This window comes from Pygoscelis adeliae, unplaced genomic scaffold, assembly GCF_000699105.1.
Source record: "Pygoscelis adeliae isolate BGI_AS28 unplaced genomic scaffold, ASM69910v1 Scaffold10, whole genome shotgun sequence".
Classification (NCBI taxonomy): Eukaryota; Metazoa; Chordata; class Aves; order Sphenisciformes; family Spheniscidae; genus Pygoscelis; species Pygoscelis adeliae.
This window is the reverse complement of record NW_008824053.1, coordinates 4,505,347-4,529,284: the sequence shown is the minus strand read 5'-3', so window position 1 is coordinate 4,529,284 and position 23,938 is coordinate 4,505,347. Positions and strand designations below refer to the sequence as shown.

Sequence of the window (23,938 nt, the reverse complement as noted above, 5' to 3'; positions counted from 1 at the left end):
TCCAGATAGTCAGCTGCAATGCTGACAGCACTGGTCATTTTAGGACTGGTCTTGCACCTTAAAGGGATATGTCAAATCACCTCTGTGTCCGTCGTTCCTGAATGTCTACTTCAGAAAACATGACTCAAATTTCACTGCTGAATACTTTTGCATTTGTACTATTTGAAAAATAAGATGTTGAATGTTCTACTACCTAAGAGTTACTGTGTCCTACTCATAATATTTTTCTTTCCTCCAAGATAACTTCCAAGCCACGAGCAGATGATATTCGTTACAAAATGGCAATGACAAAAGCCCAAATAATAGAAAACAGTCCAGTTTGGAAGATGCTTCAGGAGTACCAGCTGCATTGTAATTAATTTAGTATTTGGGTTTTTTTATTCATAAATAGAGCGGCTACATCTTAAAATATAGAATGTTCTTAAAAATAGTTACATTTCAAAAGACTGTATGTACAACTTATGCATTTGGAATGAAAATTTATATTAAATAACTACACAGTGAAAAACAGCATACATTGTACCAAATGTGCATTCTAAGAAAAAAAAAAGTGGTTTAACTGCACTATAGAAAAGCCATCCTTATTTTCAACTTGATTCTGAACTTACGAGCTCATCTGTTTATACTAATTTCCCAAAATATTTAATATATCTTAAGGAAAACTTTATCATTAGAGAGAAGGATGATCAAAACAATTCCAAAATACAGGTTTCCCATGCATAAACAGGTATATGTATGAAATCTTACACAGTGTGTTTTTTAAACACAAGCGTTATGTGTTGTGTTACTAATTTTTAACATCTTACTTGGCTCAAAGTTGATGTGTTTCTCTTTAAACCTGGTTTCCTTTGCCATAGTGTTTCTACTGTTATCTATCTATGCCTTACAGACCTGTTTGTAAATGTAGAAGCTTGTTTTTCAACATTAAAAAGCACTAATAAAAATACCTTGCGCTTAAACGGTGCTTTTTAATCAATGGTTCTCCAGTCACTTTATAAAAAAAAAAAATTCTTTGTAATTCACAACACCAGTCAGCAACTATATCTAACAAATTCTGAAAATCAACAAAAATAAATACACAACCATACCTTCTTGCCACAGCATAAGAACAAAAAACCCCCTTGTTTGTAGTTTCTAAACTTAAGAAAAAACATCAAATTCTGAAGAGCAGTACTTCGGTAAACAGGCCATCTCTCTGAATCGCATACAATGGCAAAAGAAAATAAAAAAGAACAGCACTTGCAATTCTTCTAGAGGCCACTCTGAATTGCTCTTCTTTAAAGGTGGGCAGCCTCCTTTTCAACTAAAGCCTCACGGTCAAAATGATCTTATAAGAAGTATGTTAACTCAAATACTTCAGCTGACCTAACTATTTTCATCCATTACAGCTTTTATTTTCACTTCAATGAGTTCTTCTACTCGAGCTAGAACGCTTTCTATTAAATCAAATGTGAAGAGGGCCGAGTGTAAAACCTGAAATGACAAAAAGAGATTAATGTTATTTTTATTAAAAGAATTTTTTTTTTCTTTTTTACCCACTGTACATGTACGTTTGTCTCCAGATTGAAGAGAAAACGTCAATACTTCTGAATAACTCTGAAGGAAACGCAAACTCACCTGAAGCTGCATGTCAGTAGTCATGGCAGGCATCTTTTCCCCACTAACAGTTAGAGAACAAACTGTGTTAGAACTGTGTGCCTCTGTAGAAGAAAATAACCAACCAGAGATCAGGCTGCTGCTTCACGTAGCTTTTAGAATGAAAAGAGTATTTAATACATTAGCATTTCTAGGACAGGCATTGTTAAAAACCCCCACAGACCTAGGGACTGACCAAACGCAGGACAGGAGGTGCTGAACCTTAAGAGGAAGGCAGCTGGAGCTGGATGCTCTCTCTGCACTTTGTGTTGCATATGACTACATTACTGAACAGGCAATATCTGCAACTCAATTTTATATAGCAAAAATGCTCCTTAAAAGGAAAAAAAAAATTAAATCTGGTCATTTTTTGATACATTTTTAATATTTCCACATCCAGACAGATAGTAGAAGGTTCTTTAGCTTGACCTAATGAAGCCAGATATGAAAAACTTTTTTTTTTTTTTTTTTTTTTTTTTTTTTTTTAAGAAAAGGCTGCAGGCTTCTCTGTTTCAGACAGCTTACTTGCAGCAGGCAAAACTACGAGGACAAGTCTGTAAACTAAGGGGAAAAACTCTTGCATTCAGACCACATATCTGAAATTCAACATAGTGCTTACAAAGATTATACACTGGGGAGAAAGGCTAAACCATTCACTATTTTGAGTTAGATGTTCTCTCCTGAACTCAAATCTCTTTATGCTTTTTCAAAGCCTAGAGAAATGTAAGAGGGACTTAAAGAAAAAGCTTCTTCCCGATTCATTTTAAAAGGATTCCCTTTAGAAAGATATCCACAGGTCGCCTTCAGAAAAATTCCCCTTCTCTGCCTCATATAGTTTTACAACAGGAGAGGACAAGACTAGGGGCAAAAAGCCATACTGACATGTTTGGTAGCAGAAGCGAGTTCCTTGGGCCGTCTTAATTACACTGGAGACCACAAAGGAACAGAGGATCTGACATACACAGACACGGCCTAAAGCAGCTATAGCGCCTGTGCCCTGTGGAGTGTGTCTGCTTAACCCACAGCAGAATCTGATTCTGTGTGTCAGATTAAAACAAATAAATAAAAACCCAGAATGTAATCCTTCAGGCTTTAAGAGAGCACCTACTTGCCGTGCAAATTATTTCTCCTCTTGTTAACCTCCCCACACCTAGTGTGCAACCTAAGGGCTATATATTCACAGGGAGACTTAGATGCTCCTGTCTAACCTTAAAATCAAAAGCATAAATGCAGAACAAGCTTTGAAGATCTTCATGTGACATTTCTACCAGGTTCCCATAAGGTTTACAAATGTGACGAGAGAGAAACGAGTTCAGATTTTTCTGACCAATTATGAAAATTATTAATATCAAATATAGCAACTACTGAATTATTATTTGAAATTTGGAATAGTGTCAACGGTTAAATAAAACATGATCTATACAGCACTCACCAATTCTTTGTTTCCAAAGGATTTCCAAAGTTTCTAAATATGAACAAAGCTAAGAAAAAAAGAAAACAACTAACCTCTTCTGTTTTCTTTCTTGTTCTTTATTTCTGCTTCATAGTGTGCTTTTGACATATTGAGTCCTACGTGCAGTGGTTTTAAGAAATTTTGCTCAATCTTGGCAAGCGTGGTCCATACACCAGTCTATTCAAACAGAGCAGAGAAGGTTACAAATTACTTTTCGTGGAGCATCGCAACGCTAAGTTTTTGAGCACGAGTTTTTGGACTAGCCTTTATAACATACACTTCTGTGCTGGGAGGAAAAAGAAAAAAAGAATTTAGACTCATCCATTTAAGCATGAATAGCATCGTGATGGACGTTTAAGCTCCTCTCTCTCACATTTTCAACATTATTTGTTGAAAATCGGAGGATGAAGCAGTCAAAAAAAAAAAGGGGTGGGCAAACTTAGTATGTAGGCTGATAACTACAGCAATGGAAACACAGGTTTTCAACTTGTTCTTGTAAGCAAAGCTGAAAGGACCTTGGTATGTTGTACTAGCCACTTTCTCAGGCTAGAATCTCTACAGGGAGTAAACAGCAGTTGTAGATTCCTCTAAGATAATTCAGCAGCAAAATGGCACAAATATTTAAGTTCCCAAATTAACACGGTATCGCGATGCCAAATGAAAGCTCTGATAAATGTCATGCTCCCCAAATATATAAGGGTCTTGTCTACATCGCATTCAGTTTTAAAAGCATTGTAGGAATGTTACTGGATATGCTACTACCCCATCCTTAGGCACACTAGCCAAGCGACACGTGAACTTCTCCCCAGTTTGGCACGGGTGAAAGGAGGAGTTTACAATAACGGCACTCAGGAAGCAAGAGATACAAGGAAAAGATGCTCAAAAGCAAGGCTGTTCAAGGTTACACGGCACGAGAGGAAAACTTCTCTGCCTTGGCACCTTAGAAGCTCCTAGTTACAAAACTGCTGTAGAAGGAAACAAATATAAAGCAGTCTTTGTGTCTTTGGATATAGGAGCCATTTATATGACTCCTTTCTTCAGGCAGTATCCTCAAAGGGTGGAGTAAGGACGATAAAAATACGAGTTCTCAATGTTAAATAGTATTGTTGATTACAGTGGAAAATTCACCAAATTTTAATGCTAAATGACACAAAGTTAACCGGTCAAATAAGAAAACCGGTAATTACTTCCATCAGAATGGGGCTAAAAATGAAGAAATAACTTTCCAGAAGAACACTGATTTTTAAACTTGATAATTAAAGTGCTTGTTACACAGCAATCAAAACATCTGAACTGACACGAAAGGAAGCATTTTTCTTCCTGCCCCACTTGCACGATATGAAAGGAGAGAGGGAGGAAGTCAAGAAGAACTGGCAGGGCTCAAGTTTAAGGGAAAACTTCAGAAGAGGTGATGCTATTTTCTCCACAAACCGTAGGGACATTCTTTATGCCAGGTACTAGACAGCACTGTTACAGCAATTGTGTGCTACTATGTATGAATTTTTAGTAATAATAAGAAAGGAATACTCTTTTTTCTTACAAAGCTAAGCATTTACATGAAACTGAGTGGACCATAATGAGCACTTAAACAGTAATCACTCTGTAAATCTGAGAAACGGGTATAGTTTATCAATACTAACTAATTACATAAATAGTGAATTAGAAATGCACCAACTGAAAGCTATTTTTACTATTCACTTTCATTGCAGTTTTGGTAATCAGAGCAAGCTATATTATTATTCTTCTACTTAGACTAATAATATCATTACGCACTTATAAAACTTGTATTCATAGATCTCAAAGTGCTCTAAAAGTAGATCAGATTTTTTTTTTCTGTATTTTAGAAAACAGAAAGTGATATACTGAAGTCTATTACTCCAAATCATAAAGAAAGTCAAGGAACTGGGGGAGAACAACAAAACACCTTAGGATACTTATCTGCTGGGTAGAATATTCATCTGACCATTGATACTGCTTATTGAAGTCAGGAAAGGCTTTACTGTACTTTAAAACCAAAAAGCAATTTTTGTTTAAACCGTCACTGATTTAAAGAAATATTTTAATGCAAAAATCAAAACATTTAGTACTAAGGAGATCATGGAATAGTTTGGGTTGGAAGAGACCTTTAAAGGTCATCTAGTCCAACCCCCCTGCAATGAGCAGGGACATCTTCAACTAGAGCAGGTGATACTTGTTTGCTACATGATAGAGTGGATAAAAAGCTACTGAATTGCATGAATTAGAGGAATGGTGGAACACAATGATTTGAAAGAGTCAACAGAACTTGCATTTACTATCAGAATAAGTAGCCGTTTGGTAGTGGAATGTAACTGGAAAACTAAACATAAATCATTCCATTGGCTCTTCAATGCTGTCGTGACACAATGCGAGTCAGAGCACTTATAAATCAGCTGCTAGAATACGGAATCCATATATCGACCCAATTGTGAAATTCAGACAAGTTTCCCCTTGAGTATCCAGGATCACATTTCCTTTCTGTCAACTGCAGGTGGACAGGACTGACTGTACACAAAGCCAGCAGGCCCATCATAATATACTACACTGAAAAGCCACACAGCAATTGAATAACAAACACAGTTTGCCCTGATCTACCAGTAACAAGTGTTGCTGACTGCTTCAGACAGAAAAGAGCTAAACAAAACAGAAGAAAAAGGTGGGGATTACAGCTAAAGCTATAAAATCCTGCTTTAAACTGAGGTAGCATAATATGGGTAAAATACATAAGGGCAGTTTCAATTTTTTAAATATACTGCAAAGTTTAAGTATGCAGAGTATTTCTGAAATATCTACATTCAAACATCCACACACAGGAGAAATGAAGGTAAAGAGGTATACCGATAATAAAAACGTAGGTAAACTACAGTGGTGGGCAGTTGAGGCTGGCAAGTCACCTTTGTGCATAAAACGTTCTAGGCTGTATCCAGTAAAGCGATGTAGCAGAAAATCAGATAGGTCTGGCCATTCCTTTTGTTACTTCAGCAGGTGGATCTTACAGACAAGAATTTTTTTGATGCTAACACCCAGAGATGCTTTTAACATGTACCTATTATGCAGCTGCACAGTTGCGGTCAATATAGAATACTGTTTTGCCCAGCTAAAAACTATTTAAATATGATTATTAAATACTTTCTGAGAAATCTTAATACTATTAACTTTCAGCATACCACACAAAAAGTATTTTGCCTAAAGATGAATAAAATGGATCTCCTGAACTGCAAAGGTTTGTATTATCATTATTATTATTATTATAAAGAAATCCACTTGGAGGCTTGAGGGATACCACTGAATAAATAAGCAAGAGTAACAAGTATTTTTTCTCATGGAAATACTTGATAGAGATGTTATTTTATGGTGACAGACTCTAAAGTTACGGACATACAGTTCATCAGGCAGAGTAAAAGCATTCTCTTGTTTACAGTAACAGTTAAGTATGAATGCAATCAAATTTCATCAGAATAACACACACACATCACATATCTCCTAATGTAGTTAATAAAAACATCACTTATGGATTACTGAGCATTGCAAAGAAAAAAGCAAAAAACATGTTTTTGAATCAAGGATAACAGCGTTCACATGAGTCGAGCTCTCAGCCCTTAGCTAATCAATCATTTTCAAATCAGTTAGTACTTACTTGATTATCACTTTCACAATCCTTAATGACCAGGTATCTTAGTAGATTTAGTGATGCCATAATCCTGTGAATTAAAAATACGCTATTATTTAGAACACAGATTTGTATTACAGGGATAATAATTTAAATTGTCCATTAGCCAGACATCCTAAAAATATCCATTTGTACAAAACGCAGCCACTCCTCTGTTGAGCGATATAGCTTAGTCTAGAGCACCAGCGCGCAGTAACGTCCACGTCACAACAGTTGACACTTTGCAAGTAAGATTAAAACCGTCTTTCGGGGAAGGCTGCGGATTGTGATGGAAAGAGTTCTCTGAAGAGACAGAACCTTACTACGGGATTTGTAATATGCATCACTGGTGATCCAAAGTTACAGATCCAGTACAGTTACAGATCACACATCTGGGTTTTTAAGTAGTTATGTGTCCATCTGGACACTATCACCTTATGGACTTACAAGCCCAACCTTTACTTTACTCATCATACAGGAAGAGACTTGTCCTATACAGGAGATTTTCAGAGATGTTGGCTGTTATTTTTGTATTACTTAATGCAAGTATTTGCTGTTCAGGTGGCTCTGTATTGTCACTCCAGAGATACTGGATTCCCAGCAGCAATGTGTGAAACAGCCTCAAAAAGGCTGTGTGCTAAAAGTTGTATCTGATAATTGTTGTCCCCCTGTGTCACGTAAGACAACATACCACATTTCTTTTGTTCTGCCAATTGCTTCTACAGAAAGCTGACAAACCATACAGTCCTGAAGAAATAATGCTTTACCTCTTAGTTCTGTAATTTGGCATCTGAGGCCTTATATCGTCAGGGAATGGAGGAGGACTTCCTTTCTTATTGTTCAAATCAATGTAATAGCATTGTGACATTCTTCTACACGGAGTTAGTTGAAAGGATGGTTGAAATAAGTGATCGTTTCCATTTCTAGTTTAAAATACATTGATGCTGTCACCTTATTAATTACATGACAGCATACCTCCCATTGTAGTAAGGTAGTCTGAAGTCTTTTTAAATGATTAAAAAGGAGAAAAGCCTCTAACTGTGATTACAACTCACCTATCTGAGTTTTGCAGAAGATCTGTCTCAGCACCTTCTGGAAGCAAAAGCACTAAATCTAGAAGGGAGATCAGGTGATGTCCCGTAAACCAAATGTTGTCACATGCCTTCTGAAACAAGCGATAAAAAAAGTTTAGTTGAGTGCAAAATTTAAATCTTAAAGATATCTTAAATAAATCTTAAATAATTTAACAACAATTTTGGGAAAAGAGAGAAGCAAAATAAAAAAAATTTCAAACACTGGAAGAAATCTTTTCTAATTACTACATGTGAATGAAGTATACAAACTAGTCTTTTCATAGTCCTCCCTACTTTGTCTCTTCATACCAAGCTGTTCTTTTCAGTTTCACCAGAATAGATTCTCCACCTCTTCACCATACCACCATCTATATAGTTAATATTTGTTTACATAAATTTAGCAAATCGTACTAAGCACTCTCTTCTTTTATACTGAGGTATGGAACAATTAGCTATCTACCAGAGACTCTGTTCATTTCATAATAGTAGTATCATGATTTTTTTTTTTTTTTTTAAGATGATCAGGTGTTTTAAGTTTTCTTTGTGTATTTCTAAACCCACAACTCCTAGCAATGCTTGCAAGTGAAGTACACCTTCACCTCTATGGTTCTTTGATGGAGGAAGGACATTCAATTACTTTCTTTTGAAAGCAGGAGGGAGGAGAGGACAGAAAGGAGAATCATTTAAGCATAAGATGGAGAGTAGTAGGTTTTGAAGTGGCAGAACATAATTACTCTGACGCCCTCTGCCATCACAGACAGACCACTCGCTGTTTTCACAAAAATTCCCCTAAATTACAACAAATTATGAAGGAGGGGCAAAACAGCAAAAAACCACCTCTCTCACTTGCTTAGCGGAAGTTTTTTTTAAAGCCTTGCAGCTAAGACCCCTGAAAATTCCCTCCTCAGTGAGGATGGTTGAGCCTCCTTGCACTGGTGCTAACTTAAGGGTGTGCCCATCGTTCCCAAAGAGCAAGTGAGCACGCTTCTCTCTGAAAGTTTTGCAGCCTCTTCAAAAGGCTCTTTCATGTCAGTACAACGAAGCTGAGAGCATGGAGTTGTTGCAAAGGTCCCGTGCTGGCTAAGTCCTTATCTCAGGTGAAGGTGGGGAAGGTTGGGGGAAGAGGCATCATACACAGGGCAAAAGCTAGACAAGAGAGGAAACCGGCACAAAGGCAGAAGTGGATTGGAAGGAAAACCGAGATTAGATAAGGAGAGGAGAAGGGTAACTGTCTGTTAAGTCAGATCAGATGCGGGACCTGGAAAGATTAAGACTAGCTGGGCACAAAAACTAAGATGAAGTAAATGGATAGCAATAGGAAATTGTTGTCATTATGTCTATAGCAGAATTCTTTGCAACAAACCTAGAATATTCAAATTCATATGATGAAATTTTAAGATTATTTGTCTTTTTGACAGCCAGGGAACTCTACATGGAAGAAATGTATTAAGAGAATTCTGAAGCTGTAAGGAAGGAAATTTCAGAATATACTTTTACTTATTCAATTTTAGCGCAAGCCCCTTTTGAAACAGTTTTCATCTTATCATCTTCTTCACCCCTGCTGATTCAATATACAGGACAGACTATGATCTAATAAATAGTAATTCACTGTTTCCTAACATAATTATGCTAGCATAAAATATGCGTAAATTTACTATATTGTACTATTTGACAAAAGGCAGTATCCCTGAGAATTAAATTTCATTTGGAAAAGGCCCTAAGCAGTTAAAAAAAAAGAGAGAGAAAAAAAGAGTTACCCATTTATTTTTAATTACTTTTTCCAACTTCCTGATATAAATGATTATAAAATATGAGATTTAAATGGCTTTGATCTAGCTCAACCCTTTCTGAAGAATTTAAGGTTTGTGAATCACTCGTAATATAATGCTGATTGTCATCATAAAAACCAAGAAAAAATCAATAATTCTGTCTGGACTGTAGCATTTGAATTATATTCAAGAAATGAGGAACTGTGAGGATAAAATACTGAGTAGTTCCTCTTTAAGAAAGAAGCATGTATTGTCAAGCACAGAAAAGGTAGTCATAACTTCTTAGAAAAATACAGTAAGATAGTGCAATCAAAAAATACATTTGTAAAATTATAATGTAAAAATACATATGCAGAAAAAAGCCAAATTAATATTTTAATGATATAATTTCCCAATCTTATGTTTCTTTTCAAAGTGGATTTTTTTTAATGCATCACTCAAAGCTTAAGCTCTACACATCTTCTCAACGTAATACTGATAAAATTTTGAGATGGCAACTTGGGTTTTAGTGGTAATAGCCTCACCGTTAATGATAAGTGAATCTGATCTTTTATATTTTTAATAATGTATCCTTCCACACCAGCATGGTTGCTTGTCTTCAGTAAACACCTTCAAACAAACAAACAAACAAAAGATTATCTCCTCAAAGCTGCCTATATAGTTAGCTCAAAACTTAGTGAATAAGGCCATAATGTCATCTAAGTGGGAGTTTTTCCACAGATGAATGACTATGTAACCTTTAAACACTAGCTTACATAAGACAGCTGATTTTATGTGAGGCAACTGGAAATCATTACTTATCCAAAAATTAACATAGTAAAATTAATGTGGTTTACCAGATAGGAACTCTGTCAGAAAACATTGTATTTATGCGATTAGGCTGCACCAAGGCTGATATTACACAATCTACGGTAATTTGGATGCATACCTGAATAATGTATATTTTCCCTCTGCGTCAAACTTGCCTATGAACAACTGCAAAATATTTAAACTCTTCTTTCTCTAAAAAAAAAAAAAGATGTTATCAGATTAATTCTAATTAAATAAATTCAGCACTTAACTGATTCTGTAGGTCCCATTACATACCAGATGCTCTATAGGACAAAGGGTCATAACTTTCACCAAATCCTGCAGTTGGACAAAGAAAACATAATTTCTAATTACATTACATCACACTGACTAAAATCTACTCAAGACATTAAAAAACCCCAAACCCAACGAAAACCAAAACCCCACAGCCCACAAAACCATGCCTGTGAGAAGATTCTCAAAGAAATTCATGTTAGCTTCAGTGGTTGAAATCCCAGGGCTGATACACAAGACTACTAGTCTCATACTGTTGGGTCCAAACAAGAACGTAGTCAAGCAGCAGATTTGCAAGGAAGAGGCAAAAACGAGCAAGCATCATCTTTCAGCTAAGATCAGTGCCCTAGTGGCCTGTACATACACTAAGTATATTTTAACCGTCACTGAAACTTTATGCTGTAGCAGGTAGAAAAGACAATCAATTCTGTATAGCAAGACACTAAAGGTTTCAATTTAACGACACAGGCGTATAAAGGTTCAGTAGCATGTCCTCTCTCCAACACCTAGAAGACGGCTAGGTATTAGTTATAATCAAACTTTAAAGACTTCTGTACATTGCTTCGTATTACCTGAGGTACATCAATAAAATCTCTGAATTCTAAATACTGATGGAGAAGGCTGTTATCTTCCATTCTCAATAAACAGCTCTCAAACAGATCCTGCAGGTGGGGGGGGAAAAAAAAGCTGCCAACATTTTGCACATATATAAGACATTAATCTATATGCTTAACATTTCATGGCTAAAAGCACCTTCACTATAAATGCTCATTCGCATATCCAAAGTTCCTAGGAGCTACAAATGTAAGCAATAATGGTAATTTAGACATTTATGCATGTGTGTGAAGTTCAGTAAATATAAGTGTTGGTAAGACTGAAGAATACCTAATTAAGCCTCAAAATATTTCTGAAGCTATTATCTAAACTACCATTTGTACCTTGCTTAGAAAGGGAAACTAAAGTTTTACCATTACTTAAACTGGAAAAAAAAACAAAAAACATTCCAACATTGAAAATTCGATTAAAAGAAAACTTACAAGTCCTTTAGATAACATAGATTCTTCTGTTCTAGAAGAAGAAGAAACATTATCAAATTTAAGTTGTTAATTAAAAAGACACTGTTGCTATTTCACAAGAAATACTAGAACAGAGATCAAAAAGAACTTGTCCCTCAACAATTTTCTTTCTATTTTCTAAATATAGTATCTTCATTATTCCTCTCAAAGATTTTTAGAATAAACTGGCTGATGAAAAGTTGAAGATTAGACTCCTCTCTTCAGGGTCAAAAATGACTTTTTTCCCCCCTCAATATTTATAAATGCTCAAAAGTAGCATCTCACAGGTATCAAGACATTGATTAACAAAGAAAATGAAACTTTTCCCAGATCATTCCATTTGCATAGTTCTGCAAGCCTAAGAAAAACACAACAGATCCTAAACTGAAGAGACCAGGAGGATTTGTTTAAATTTTACCAAGAAATGGTAAGCAGTCCTAATGGGAAACTTCCCTTCTATAGCAGCACTAGAAACTATTTGGCCAACACTGCTGCTTATGGAAGGTGAAATAATCACAATATATGGAAAAGTCTGGTTTCCTTTAGAAAGCCTGACCTTTAATCAGACAGCATATCGTAGCAGAATACATTCAAATAAATGCTATCATGATAGTCTTCTCTAGTAGCAAACTAATTGTTACAGAAGTACAAGTAAATATACACTCCAATTATTCTGCATATGTTTAAAAGACCTTAATTTTGCATTTTCAGAATAAAGTTTCTAAAAATGATATCACAATACAAGCTGAAAACAATAAATAAATGTTTTAGACAACTTTTTATACTTCTTAGTAAAAGAAGCCATCTTGTTGTGGAACTTGCCATTTTAACTCTCAGGTTTAAAAACCTCCCCTGAACTTATCTGGTATATTCGAAATTTGATTCTATGAATTACTATAAAAGATGACACCCACTACCTAGAACTCCAAATACCATAAACCCTACCTTTTCAGTAGCACTTCAATATGCGTCATATTGCATTGCAGAAGGTATGATGGACTAAAAGAGAAAGATTAGGTTTACATTAAACTGCATAAGCCATATACATTTGCACACAGTTAGTATATTTGACAGGATTAGTCTTTTTGGAAAAATTTATTAAAAAATCTTTATAAAATTAATAATTTTGAAATAGACAAAATAGTAAGTCAAATTGCTGTTAATAACTCTTACATAGAAACTGTCTATAAATATGCAATTGAAAGTTTAATACATGTTCATTTTCAGCATGTGACTAATCCTGTTTCTTTAAAAGAACAGTTCATCTAAAATTAAACCGTAACAGAGTAATCTGCAGGACTGGAGTATGTTCTTATGTATATAATATAAGCTACATAAAATATAAACGCATAAAGGTTGACATGAAACAAAATTCTAGTGAAATACAGTTTTCATTCATAACTATTCACAAACAAAAAGTTTTCTTCTGCTCAGAAAGAATCTTCAAAGTACAGACTTACTGTAAGTGAGGAAGAATAGTTCTTACCTAAATACTACTGGAAAGTAATCAATACCAAAATGCTGAACAAACATCAGATATGACAGACATGCCAAAGAATCTGCAGAATTCTTTTGCTCTACGTCCGCAAACTCCTGATTCTCCCAGTGTGGACTTTTGCCTTTACGATGTAAAAACACTAATGGTATCAGTTCTCTTATATCCCACAAAATGCCCTAAAAAAGATAGATAGATTGCCTATAGTCGCCTTTAAAAGACCTGTATACCAGTTAAGTTTCAAAGCTTTAACTGTATTTACAGTAAATTCTCTTACATAGCATATGTATAAATTAATATAAATATTTTGTATTTATGCTATATACACATACACAAAAAAGACCCTGCAGGAAAAATAACTACTGTCAGAAGAATGTTACTAAGATGGCAAAGTCAAGCACTCAAAAGCTAGCAAAAGCCAAGCCTAGTTTGGCTCCCTTATCCACAATGCTATGAATAATGATAGCCTCATGATCACATTACGCCACAGGACCCCTGTGTTTTTCAGATCACAGAATACTCACTATTTTGTTTTCTGCTCACTAATCAATATGCAACACAACGTTTATCTGCTAAAGGCAAGCCCCGCTTTAAAGTTCGAATCACTCTGTATGGCCTTTCTTTCCAGTGATGTGCAACACAATGACACCTGAGTACTTCACAAATACTAGTGCGTTTTTTTCCTCCTGCCCCCCCCCCGCATTCATGTGGATTCGGAGGTAATGTAACTCCTATTGTACATATCATGAAGAAACAGCGAGACCAAGGTTAACTCACTGTTCTGGGGTTGTCCAAACTGAACATCTGGGATCTCACATTTTGGAAAATTAGGATTACACAAAATGTCATACAGTCAAAGCATGACTTTACTGACCTTAGCTGCAGCTCTCATTACCCAATTCCACAAACAGCAGAAGTCAATTTCTTGAGAATATGAAGAAAAGGTAATTCATAATTAGCATAAAAAACATGGTTTCAGACCATGCCCAAAAGGAGAGGCAGGATAAAAAGCCAGTTTTTCAGAGCACCCTTCAACTATCTTAGCCACGAGATCATCTTCTGGTAATCCCTGCCTCCTTCACTGCACACCCTAAAAGTCCTGCAATAAATGAAGTAAAGGTCTCAGAGACAAGATTCTCTTTCATTGCACAACCCTGATTGATCCACACAGCAGTTCCATCCTATGCTGAGGCATGCTGCAGAAAAAAAAAATGGATGTGATCATGATAGAAAACCTAATTATGGTTGAAAAACAACCAAAAGTTTTGCTAACTGCTTAGTGTGCTTCACTTTACATTTACTTTACATTTTACTGTACTTAAAGTACATTTTACTTTAACATTTCAATATAGAATTTTGTGTGCAAAAATGCTTAGATTTTTAAACACAAATTGGAGAAGAAAGAGTTGCATCACATGACAACTTCCAGGCTTCCTCTACGTGCATGCACATTTGCACACACTTATACGTAGTATATTTTTGTGTGCTTTCCTCATCCCAGCTGGCTCCAAGTCTTCCTTTTGAAACTCATCAAGTCTTAGTGTGCCATTCCCTCCTCCAAATTGACACCCTGACCCAGTCTCTGCTCTTCTAGGACTAATTCCTCCACTATATCATATAAAAAGCTGTCCTTCTTCTAACTCCCTAGTTCACAGTTTATAGCCATTTCAGCCATCTTCCTCCGATAGCTGGATTTCCTCTGTCCCTCAGCCAGGTTCACCCCCACTCTACCTTCCCTGTAACTTCCATTTCTCTCTTACAAAGCTCCAGGCATTCTTCGACTTTTGTCCTTCTGTATTTGACTTGTGAATTCTCCTCCTCTTAATCGGGGATAACAAGGTAGAACAAAATCCAAAGCTCAAACTTAACTCTAGCCTTTAATACAGTCGACATTAACATGAGAAACAAGCGTATCCATAGTTTATAAAACAAATTACAGAAAAGAATTGCAATGGCCAGTTACCAAAACTAGAATTGTATTTTGTTAATGGTAAATATTAATAACCAGTTAATATGCTCAGTTCTCCTATACATCTAAAAAGGTCAGCTTGTTTTGTAAGAGTTGAAGACCTTAGCTGCAATCTTGATACAAATGAGCTGTTACGGTCTATTCAGTGTTACCCAACTAGTGGCCCATTGGCTATCCCGAGGGAAGACTCCATTTAGTACTGGGAATATTTTCCACCCTTTTATTTCATAGTAAGATTTACCAGCCTGCTTCTGAATAAACTGTTATAAAATAATCCAGCACCTGGCTGTCAAGAAGGTTCCTTCATTTTATCAGCCCAACACAAATCATTGTATAAACACACATTTGAAAATTAGAGACAACTGGTATTTACAAATATTTTAAATTTGGTGTACTGGGTCTGGCTGGCATGGAGTTGATTTTCTTCATGGCAGCCCGTATGGTGCTGTGTTTTAGATCTGCGACGAAAACAGTGTTGATAACGCACCAGTGTTTCAGCTATCACTGAGCAGTGCTTACACAGGGTCAAGGCCGCCTGTTTCTTACTCTGCCGCTCAGCGAGTGGGCAGAGGGTGGGTGAGAAGCTGGGAGGGGACACAGCTGGGACAGCTGACCCAAACTGATCAAAAAGGTATTCCATCCCCTATAACATCACGCTCAGCAACAAGTTGTGGGGAGGTAGTATTTTTCAGATTAACTGTCGTTCAGAGACTGGCTGGGCATCGGTCTGCTGGTAAGGAGGTGGTGAGTGACTGCGACTGCATCACTTGGGTTTTTTTCCTTCATTTATTAAATTGTCTTTTTCTCAACCCGTGAGTTTTTCTTGGTTTGGCCCTTCAGATTCTCTTCCCCATTCCGCTGAGGGGGGCTAAGTGAGTGACTGGGTCAGGGCTTAGCTGCTAGCTGGGGTCAAGCCACTACGTTTGGAAATGTGCAAGAGAGGAAATATTCTTTACCACATTCAAAACACGAACAAAGCACAGCTCTACTTGCTGTAACTTTATTAATCACACCTAGTCCTATTTCTGAAAACATACACGTATTGTGTGTTCCAACATATGCATGGACTGTACCTGACTACCTCTTTATAAGGTTTGGTTTTGCTGCAAATTTAAATAAAATTATCTGTACCCACAATAATCTTGCTCTAATAAGACACAGCTGCTATGTAAAACATTCAAAACCAGAGTAACTGCATTGGTAGCATGGAGTGGACATGTTCCCACTGAATTTCCAGCTCTAGCAGCAGCAGCCGCCAAACATCGATTTATATTCTTTAATAGTCAGCTGGCACTGCACTAGGCACACTAGACATTTCTCTCTGTGCAACACTTGGATTAAAGGTAACATGTAGATTTTGCGTTGATGTAATACTGCAGCAAAGACAATCCTTTAGATATTCTAATAAATTCATACATCACCAAGAAAAAGAAGCAGTTACAACAAAGTAGCAGCTGCTGATTCACAGAGCAGTCCAAACTGGTTTATAAGGAGCAAAACTGTCTCTGCAAGATTTGTAATTTCCAGAGATGGGACCTGGAACTGTTCTAGACCTTTATCTACCTGCATGATCTTACAAGGCCCAGTAAGTCATCCCACTAAGCAATAAAGGAAGCAAAATGAGCGCTACAACAAGTTATAGGTAATTCTGAACTAGACCACTGGTTTTGCAAACACTGCAATTAATTTTGACTACACTTACTATAATTTCAGTTGCAAAACGCCGAAAGGGATGTTCTTCAATGCCTTCAAGTTGCTCAAGCTGAGCTGTCAATAATGGGTATTTCAGGCTTTTCATACAGCTGAAATAAAATGGGTGAAACTAAATCACCAATAAGGTCACAAATACAGACTATAATAGTGTCACTGACGACCAAGAATAAAGTCTATCCTCATATTAGCTGCTGCTATTCCTGATATTCCAAGGAGAATTTAAAAAAAAAGAACATCCCCTGTAGAAGCATTCCTTAGACTCCACCTCCAGAATATGATTATCCTCACTGTTGTAAATTTGAGGAGAAGCAGAAGAATACCAAAACAGCTTCACAGCACAGACACTAGTATTTCTTTACCATTTCCCTGTACTTAAAAAAAAAAAAAAAATTATTTTTCTTCTCTCACTTCTTAAGTATGTAAGGCATATTTAGGGTTTTTCTTTTTTGAAATACCACATTAGTTAATATAAGTTGGCAGTATTATAAAACACTAATAAGATTGTTTATTTACTGCCTATGTAATAAATGCCTACTGTTCATTTTGTTAAGTTATAGAATCATAGAATCATTAAGGTTGGAAGAGACCTCCAAGATCATCGAGTCCAACCATCAACCCAACACCACCATGCCCACTAAACCATGTCCCTAAGTGCCTCATCTACACGTCTTTTAAATACCTCCAGGGATGGTGACTCAACCACTTCCCTGGGCAGCCTGTGCCAATGTTTAACCACTCTTTCAGTAAAGAAATTTTTCCTCACGTCCAATCTAAACGTCCCCTGGCGCAACTTGAGGCCATTAAATATATTATATAGGAATATATTACACTAACATAAAACGCTCACAATTTTAATAATTCTTCTTTCAGCTCCATGTCATTGTATTCTGACGACTTTTCCATGTTTTTAACAACTTCATTCACAAAGGGTTTAGCAAAGTCCACCACTGCATTACAACATTGACAGAGACCAAGTTTATCTTCTTGTATTTGTTGTTTTGTATAAGGTACAGGTAAGGCAGTAAGCTGATTCATAATCATCGCCAAAGATAAACCCACTGAGTAGGCCTTCTTGTTCTGAAGTTTCAAAAGCACTGGAGGTGGGGGGAGAAAAAAAAAAGAGCACGCGCACATTTTGAGACATTATTACTTACTTAGTAGAGGAAAACGTGAAGAAAAACAATGTGACTACATAAGCAAGCCTTTTGTTTCAGGGAAGGAGAGGGACTGATACCTGAAATCACATGAGCAAATCCAGCAAGACTAAATGTCATCAGCTAGTTTAATATACTGTATTTAAAATGACCATATATTTGAGAATGACAAATATTAAAGCAGTCATGTATTTCAACACATTCTTCCTTTCTCTGTAGCACCATGATGAGGACTGAAAAAAAAAATCTGTCTAGAACTAGTCTAAATGAAATAATATTCATTTATCTGATCTGGAAAACTGATTTATTCTTGCTTGATTGCTTGACTCCTGTGCTTGGCAAAACGAGCGGCAATGGCCCAACCTTTCTGCTGAGACCTGACTCAACCTGAAGCAGCTCAGAACTGTTACATACTCCATGGCAGAACCAACAGAGGGGGTCCCAGGCTGAGAAAGTGGCACTAGTGGCTCTCCACTTAAACTGCACTCGGTGCAGGCTGACTGCGGATTGTCTATCCAAAACCCCACATACTTCTAATTACCAAAAATGCTTCTCTTGTTAAATTCTAACATAATTCAATAACATATCTCAGAGACTGCTACAATCAGACTTAAACTTCATACAAGACACTTCATTTCATCTCACATATCAAAACAGAAACTATTACTTGTTATCTGGTTAGCGGGTATCCAAAACCAACATTTTTAGTTTTTATATATAAGCCAGAAGAATGCTTCCCCCCACCAATCAAATATTTCAATCTGAAATAAAAGTTTTATACTATGAAAATATGGAATTGTATGTTTTAAAAGTTAAATAATGAAGAATTTCACAAATCCATGTAATTCTCTATTTCTGTAGCAACAGTATGAATGGTTTACACCTCTAAATATAACTGCCACAGGACAACATTCTTGTAAATGATGAAAAATAGCTGAATGTTGCTTTTTCAACTGATGCTATCAATCCCATCTAAAATCTTTTTCTAACAGGCCGATATAAGCATGAGAATTATACCTTGTGTTATTTTGCAGAATATAATAGACTGTAAAGCCTGTCAGGACAGACATATTCTGAAACTATTCCAGCAAAGGCTAAACTAATTTGATAAATAAATGAGAAAATTTAATTCATAAATCACCTGAGAAAGTGCATCTTACCTGTCTGCAAAGGCTGAAGCAATAACATGACAGTTTGGCACACTTGCTCTCCAGACGTCTGCTCAATCTGCTCAAGTAAACCCAAAAAAAGTTCCTTTGGATTGCATAGCTACAGGAGAGGAACAATGCATATTTTTTAATCACCATGGTCATAAGCTAAAAAATTCATCACAAGCAAACTTCAAGTTCCTGAATGTCAAGAAAGCAGATCTGAACATCCAAGATAATCTTTAAGAAAACAAATATGAAACAATAAGTACTTCCCTACAATGAACGTCTTCTGCAGAGTGTATATGTGCGTACACTTTCATATAAGCTGAAAACATAATAATGACACTAAACTTGATTTCTACGGTCTATAAAAACATCACAGTACCTTAGCAAAGTAACCCTTAGGAGTAAAGAGAAAAGAAAAACTTCAGTGTGAATTTAACTCAAGCTATAGGGTTTCAAGTTGTTTTCTAAGTACATGAATGAAAGGGAACTAGTTTTGAAGAGATTAAACCCCCCCCCCCCCCGCTCCATCAGAATCATCAGGTCCTCATTGTCATCTGCAGTAGACAAGAGGCAGTATTGCTGTGGCTGCTCTGACTGCAGCAGCTGGCTATCAAAAACTTTGAGTTCTATCTGCCTTTTTCTTCTGGGTAATGCTATGTCTCTTTGTTTTGTCCAGTTACTAATTTCACAAGATTTGTAAGAGGTTAATTATCTCCGAGAACACTAAGCTTGTGTCTACTTCAGATGAAACCAGCCCATGAGTTTAAAAGTTATGGGAAATGGACAGAAGAACCCAGAAGTATTCATGCCTTGTTTTCTTTGGAAATCAGAGGGAAAATTAGGACCTCTCCCTTCCCTACAATTATTGTATTATAACCATGTATTTCAAAAACGTACCTGTGCCAACTGATCTAGTATCTTCAGGCAGTGTTCTCGCTTCTCATCTTCCAGTTTATACATGAAAATACATCTAACAAGAGGAGAGATGAGATTCCAACCCATATTCTTGATGATAACCTAAAAACCAGATTTTCAGAGAATAAACCAAAATTGGACATCTTCTAAACCCAGAAAGATTGTACATATGAAGGCCAAAAAAGACAGATCAATGTCCTGGTTATAACCAACACCATAATGTCACTGAAAATGTAACATCTATTACCATAAAGTTCTGTACTTGACACACATTGTACTCTCTCCCCATACCTATAAATACAACTGAATATTTTGTACAGTTTTCTTCATTGTATTAATTCTAACACGTCAATATATATTTCCAAGAATTTATATGACAATACATTTAAAACAAGACTGAGTAGAGGACTTTTGCTGAAAGAAAGAACGTTTAACCTGAGGGAAATCAAGATCTTCAGTTGTTACTCCAAACTCACAAAACTCAAAACCAGACTGTGACCCCCGTGCAACATTGCCAAAACACTCCATCCTTCACTTTCTTTCTGAACTTCCTATTTATATGTGTACAATTTAGTATACTCTCCCAGCTCCCCAAAGTGCCTACAGACATTAGCATCTCTTACATTAGCATCAGCTGAGTTGGCTCTTACAGTTTTGGCCAATACTATTATATCCACCTGTGGTGGGTTGACCCCAGACAGCAACTAAGCACCCACCAGCTGGTTGCTCGCTCTCCTCCCCCAGTGGGATGGGGGAGAGAATCAGAAGAGCGAAACAGAGAATAACTCATGGGTTGAGATAAGGACAATTTAATAAGTGAAGGACAAAAGGGGAGGGGGGAATGACGCAAACCAACTCCCACCAGCAGACCAATGCCCAGCCACTCTCCAAGCAACAGCTACTTTGGAGTGGGTCCCCATCCCCGTGTGTTTTTATTGCTGAGCATGATGTTATATGGTATGGAATATCTCTTTCATCAGTTCAGGTCAGCTGGTCCCAGCTGTGTCCCCTCCCAACTTCCCAGCTTACCGAGGGGGCAGAGTGAGAAATGGAGAAGGCCTTGACACTGTACAAGCACTGACCAGCAATAGCTGAAACACTGGTGTGTTATCAGTACTGTTTTGGTTACAGATCTAACATACAGCACCATACAGGCTGCCACGAAGAAAATCAACTCATGCCAGCCAGACCCAGTACACCATCTGAAATCCTGTCCTGCAAAAGAGGGACACTGTCACTTTCTCTTAATTATGCTTTTGTCCTCTCTTCTCTTTGCTTAACTCACTGAAAAACAGTTATTAATGGTTTTGTTAAGATTATCATGACTTGGTTTCTGTGAGCTACCTGAAGTTACACAAGAACGTGCACTTAACACAGAGCAACTTACTAACTATTCATATGTACAGCCTTGCTCCACAGTGAAAGTAGCTTTCCCTTTTTAATAAGCAGTTTTATCTATTTAACGGTGTGTTAGTGCACAACCAATATATAGTGCAAACTTAAACTCACCTTATTTTTCTCATTTTGAATTACTTCTAATAACTGAGCTGCATACCCATCTTCTAAACATTTCTGACCTGCTACCTGAAACAGATTAAAATCTTCTCCTTTGAAATCAGCTTCTTCCAGAATTTGCTAGAGAGAAAATATGCACGTTTAACTCCATACTTATAAAAGGCAAATAAAAAAAAAAAGAAAATCCAAGCTTTCATTTCAAAATTAAATATAGTGTCATTGTAGCTCATCTTTTCTTATATAACATCTTTCACATATTAAAAAAGCTACAAAGAGCTACTACAGAAGACAAAGCAGTATTTCAATAGCACTTTCTAGGTCTAGACTACAGCATGTTGTTTGGAAGACGTATTTTCTACAACAACCTGCTAGGGTTTTGTTACTTCAGACAGGTACTGTTGAGTACAAGAACGCTTCTTTCTCCAAAAAGCAGAAGTTACCAAGCATCTTGGGATAAGCACCACAGAAAAATCAATGAAACATAGAGGCTGAACTTAGCTGTCCAATGAGGAGTTCTGCTAACAACTGTCTTGTGTTTTGGGGTCATTTTGGTTTTAATTATAATATGTGAAGAGAAATACACACTGCTTACACTTGTTACTTTTATGGAAAGAAAACGACTTACACATCTTTGTATTATGGCTTGAAGTTCATCAACTGCCATTATAGTTTGACTTTCTTCTTCTGGCATTGGAAACTATAATAAATTAAAGAGTGCAGTATTAAAACACATGAAATAAAAACAGACTGAAAAATAATCACATTATTAAAAAAATGCCAACAGAGGAATGAGAACAACCTAAACAGACAGATGTTATGAAGACCACATGATTAAAAAAAAAAAGGAAAAATGCATTTTTAAGAAATGTACACTATATTATTCTACTCCCCATATTTGCAGGAGACAGTATTACAGACAGGAAGCAACCTGCATTCTGTGTACAGGGAAGCAATTTTCCAAGTAGTACCAGGGTCATCTTAAGAAGTTAGGAAGCCTCAGCTACTACGTGGGCACATACATTGAAAATTGCAGCTAACAGAGAGCAAGTCTGGGCTCACTGCGTACCAAGCACGGATGCCCACGATACACCACATTTTCTGTGACTATTCTCACCAGAGGAGCTCCTGCTCAGCTGTGACTGCAACACTCTAACCCGATGCCTGGGATGTGCACAGCTGATCCAGCCACCATGCCAGTTTATATCAACACTCCAATTAAGATACATACACAGTATCACTTATTTCCTTTTAGTGTCCAGGTTGGGCTAGTTCAGTGGCCTTTTACCTCTAGATACTATAATTAAAAGCTTTCTTGCTAAAAACAATTAAGTTAAACGTTTGAGTGATGTTAAGTATATACAAAGTTTTACATTGTCAGGACCATGAGTTACAAATAAAATCAAGCTTGGTTATTCACCTGATATATCATAGCAGCAGTCATAATCTTTATAGTTTTAAGTAATTCCATGTGCCTAAACCAGGTTATATGATCACTGTGAGTGTCAATTACCTCTACACCTGGATAATTAGCTACTTATTCAACAAAACACCTAAGTTCCATATTTATACAGACATCTCAATATAACATCCTCAATCTTTCCTCATATGGTTGACCTCTGCTACGTCACACAACATCTAGATAACTAAGCTACCTGGATGTTTACAAAAAACAGGCAACTCACAAAAGCTTAAAAAGCATCTGTGTATGAATTTTATTATTCAAAGAATAAACAACTCAATTCCTATTCTCAACGGCCTATTTTAACATTTTTACGTCACTGCAATCTAGCAATAAATCTAGCCTGTCATTTTAATTTGGTCATTATCATATACTTTATTACCACACGCTGTACTACTTGCGCTCTTAGTTTTACAGGATGTTATTAATCCTCCCAAAACAATTTAAAGATACCTTTGAACGCTAACATTCTTGCATTTTCAGCCCTCAGTAACTTTGCAATGTACTTACAGCCTTGAAACAAGCCCTGAGCACCCGCCGTGTTGCTCCAGGGATTTACCAGCTGAGCTCGCAGACGGTCGCAGGCCTTAATCCAGTTTCTAATTAAATCTTTTCAGAGGTTTCTGCGGCAAGTGGACAGCACCGTGAATCACATGAAACTTTCTACTATTAATGCTCACCAAACTCCCTCCTCTCTAATAAACATACACCTCGGCCCCTTCCCTAGGCGGGGTACAACCCGCAGGCCGGTACAAAGAGGCTGCCACCGTAAGCCTTTAACACACGGCTGAATTAAAAAAATCGCAAGGCAACCCCACTCCCCCTT

General features: G+C 36.7%; 2 protein-coding genes across 3 annotated transcripts in view; one reads left to right on the top strand and one right to left on the bottom strand.

Moving 5' to 3' along the window:
• The window catches only part of LOC103925121 (chromosome unknown open reading frame, human C1orf146), an 8,975-nt gene extending 7,743 nt beyond the window's left edge, over nucleotides 1-1,232 (top strand). The window contains exon 5 of the mRNA XM_009333782.1: nucleotides 240-1,232. Within this exon, the coding sequence (XP_009332057.1) occupies nucleotides 240-359 (120 nt within the window). The 3' untranslated portion in view covers nucleotides 360-1,232. The remainder of the gene's footprint in view (nucleotides 1-239) is intronic.
• A 7-nt stretch (nucleotides 1,233-1,239) lies between these two features.
• GLMN (glomulin, FKBP associated protein) lies at nucleotides 1,240-22,346 on the bottom strand. Of its 2 annotated transcripts, none has more exons than XM_009333779.1 (18): nucleotides 22,279-22,346; nucleotides 21,648-21,773; nucleotides 20,121-20,240; nucleotides 19,227-19,335; nucleotides 17,760-18,006; nucleotides 16,902-17,001; nucleotides 13,222-13,409; nucleotides 12,681-12,734; nucleotides 11,718-11,748; nucleotides 11,253-11,342; nucleotides 10,684-10,725; nucleotides 10,526-10,599; nucleotides 10,122-10,206; nucleotides 7,811-7,920; nucleotides 6,744-6,807; nucleotides 3,142-3,265; nucleotides 1,618-1,700; nucleotides 1,240-1,473 (listed from the first exon to the last, which is right to left on the bottom strand). In XM_009333779.1, exons 1-18 carry the CDS (start codon nucleotides 22,342-22,344, stop codon nucleotides 1,366-1,368), a joined length of 1,821 nt encoding a protein of 606 aa, XP_009332054.1. In that variant the 5' UTR covers nucleotides 22,345-22,346; the 3' UTR covers nucleotides 1,240-1,365. The 2 variants fall into 2 exon arrangements, with proteins under 2 accessions (XP_009332054.1, XP_009332055.1); XM_009333780.1 differs by having other exon boundaries at nucleotides 7,811-7,917.
• Between the last annotated feature and the right edge of the window lie 1,592 nt (nucleotides 22,347-23,938).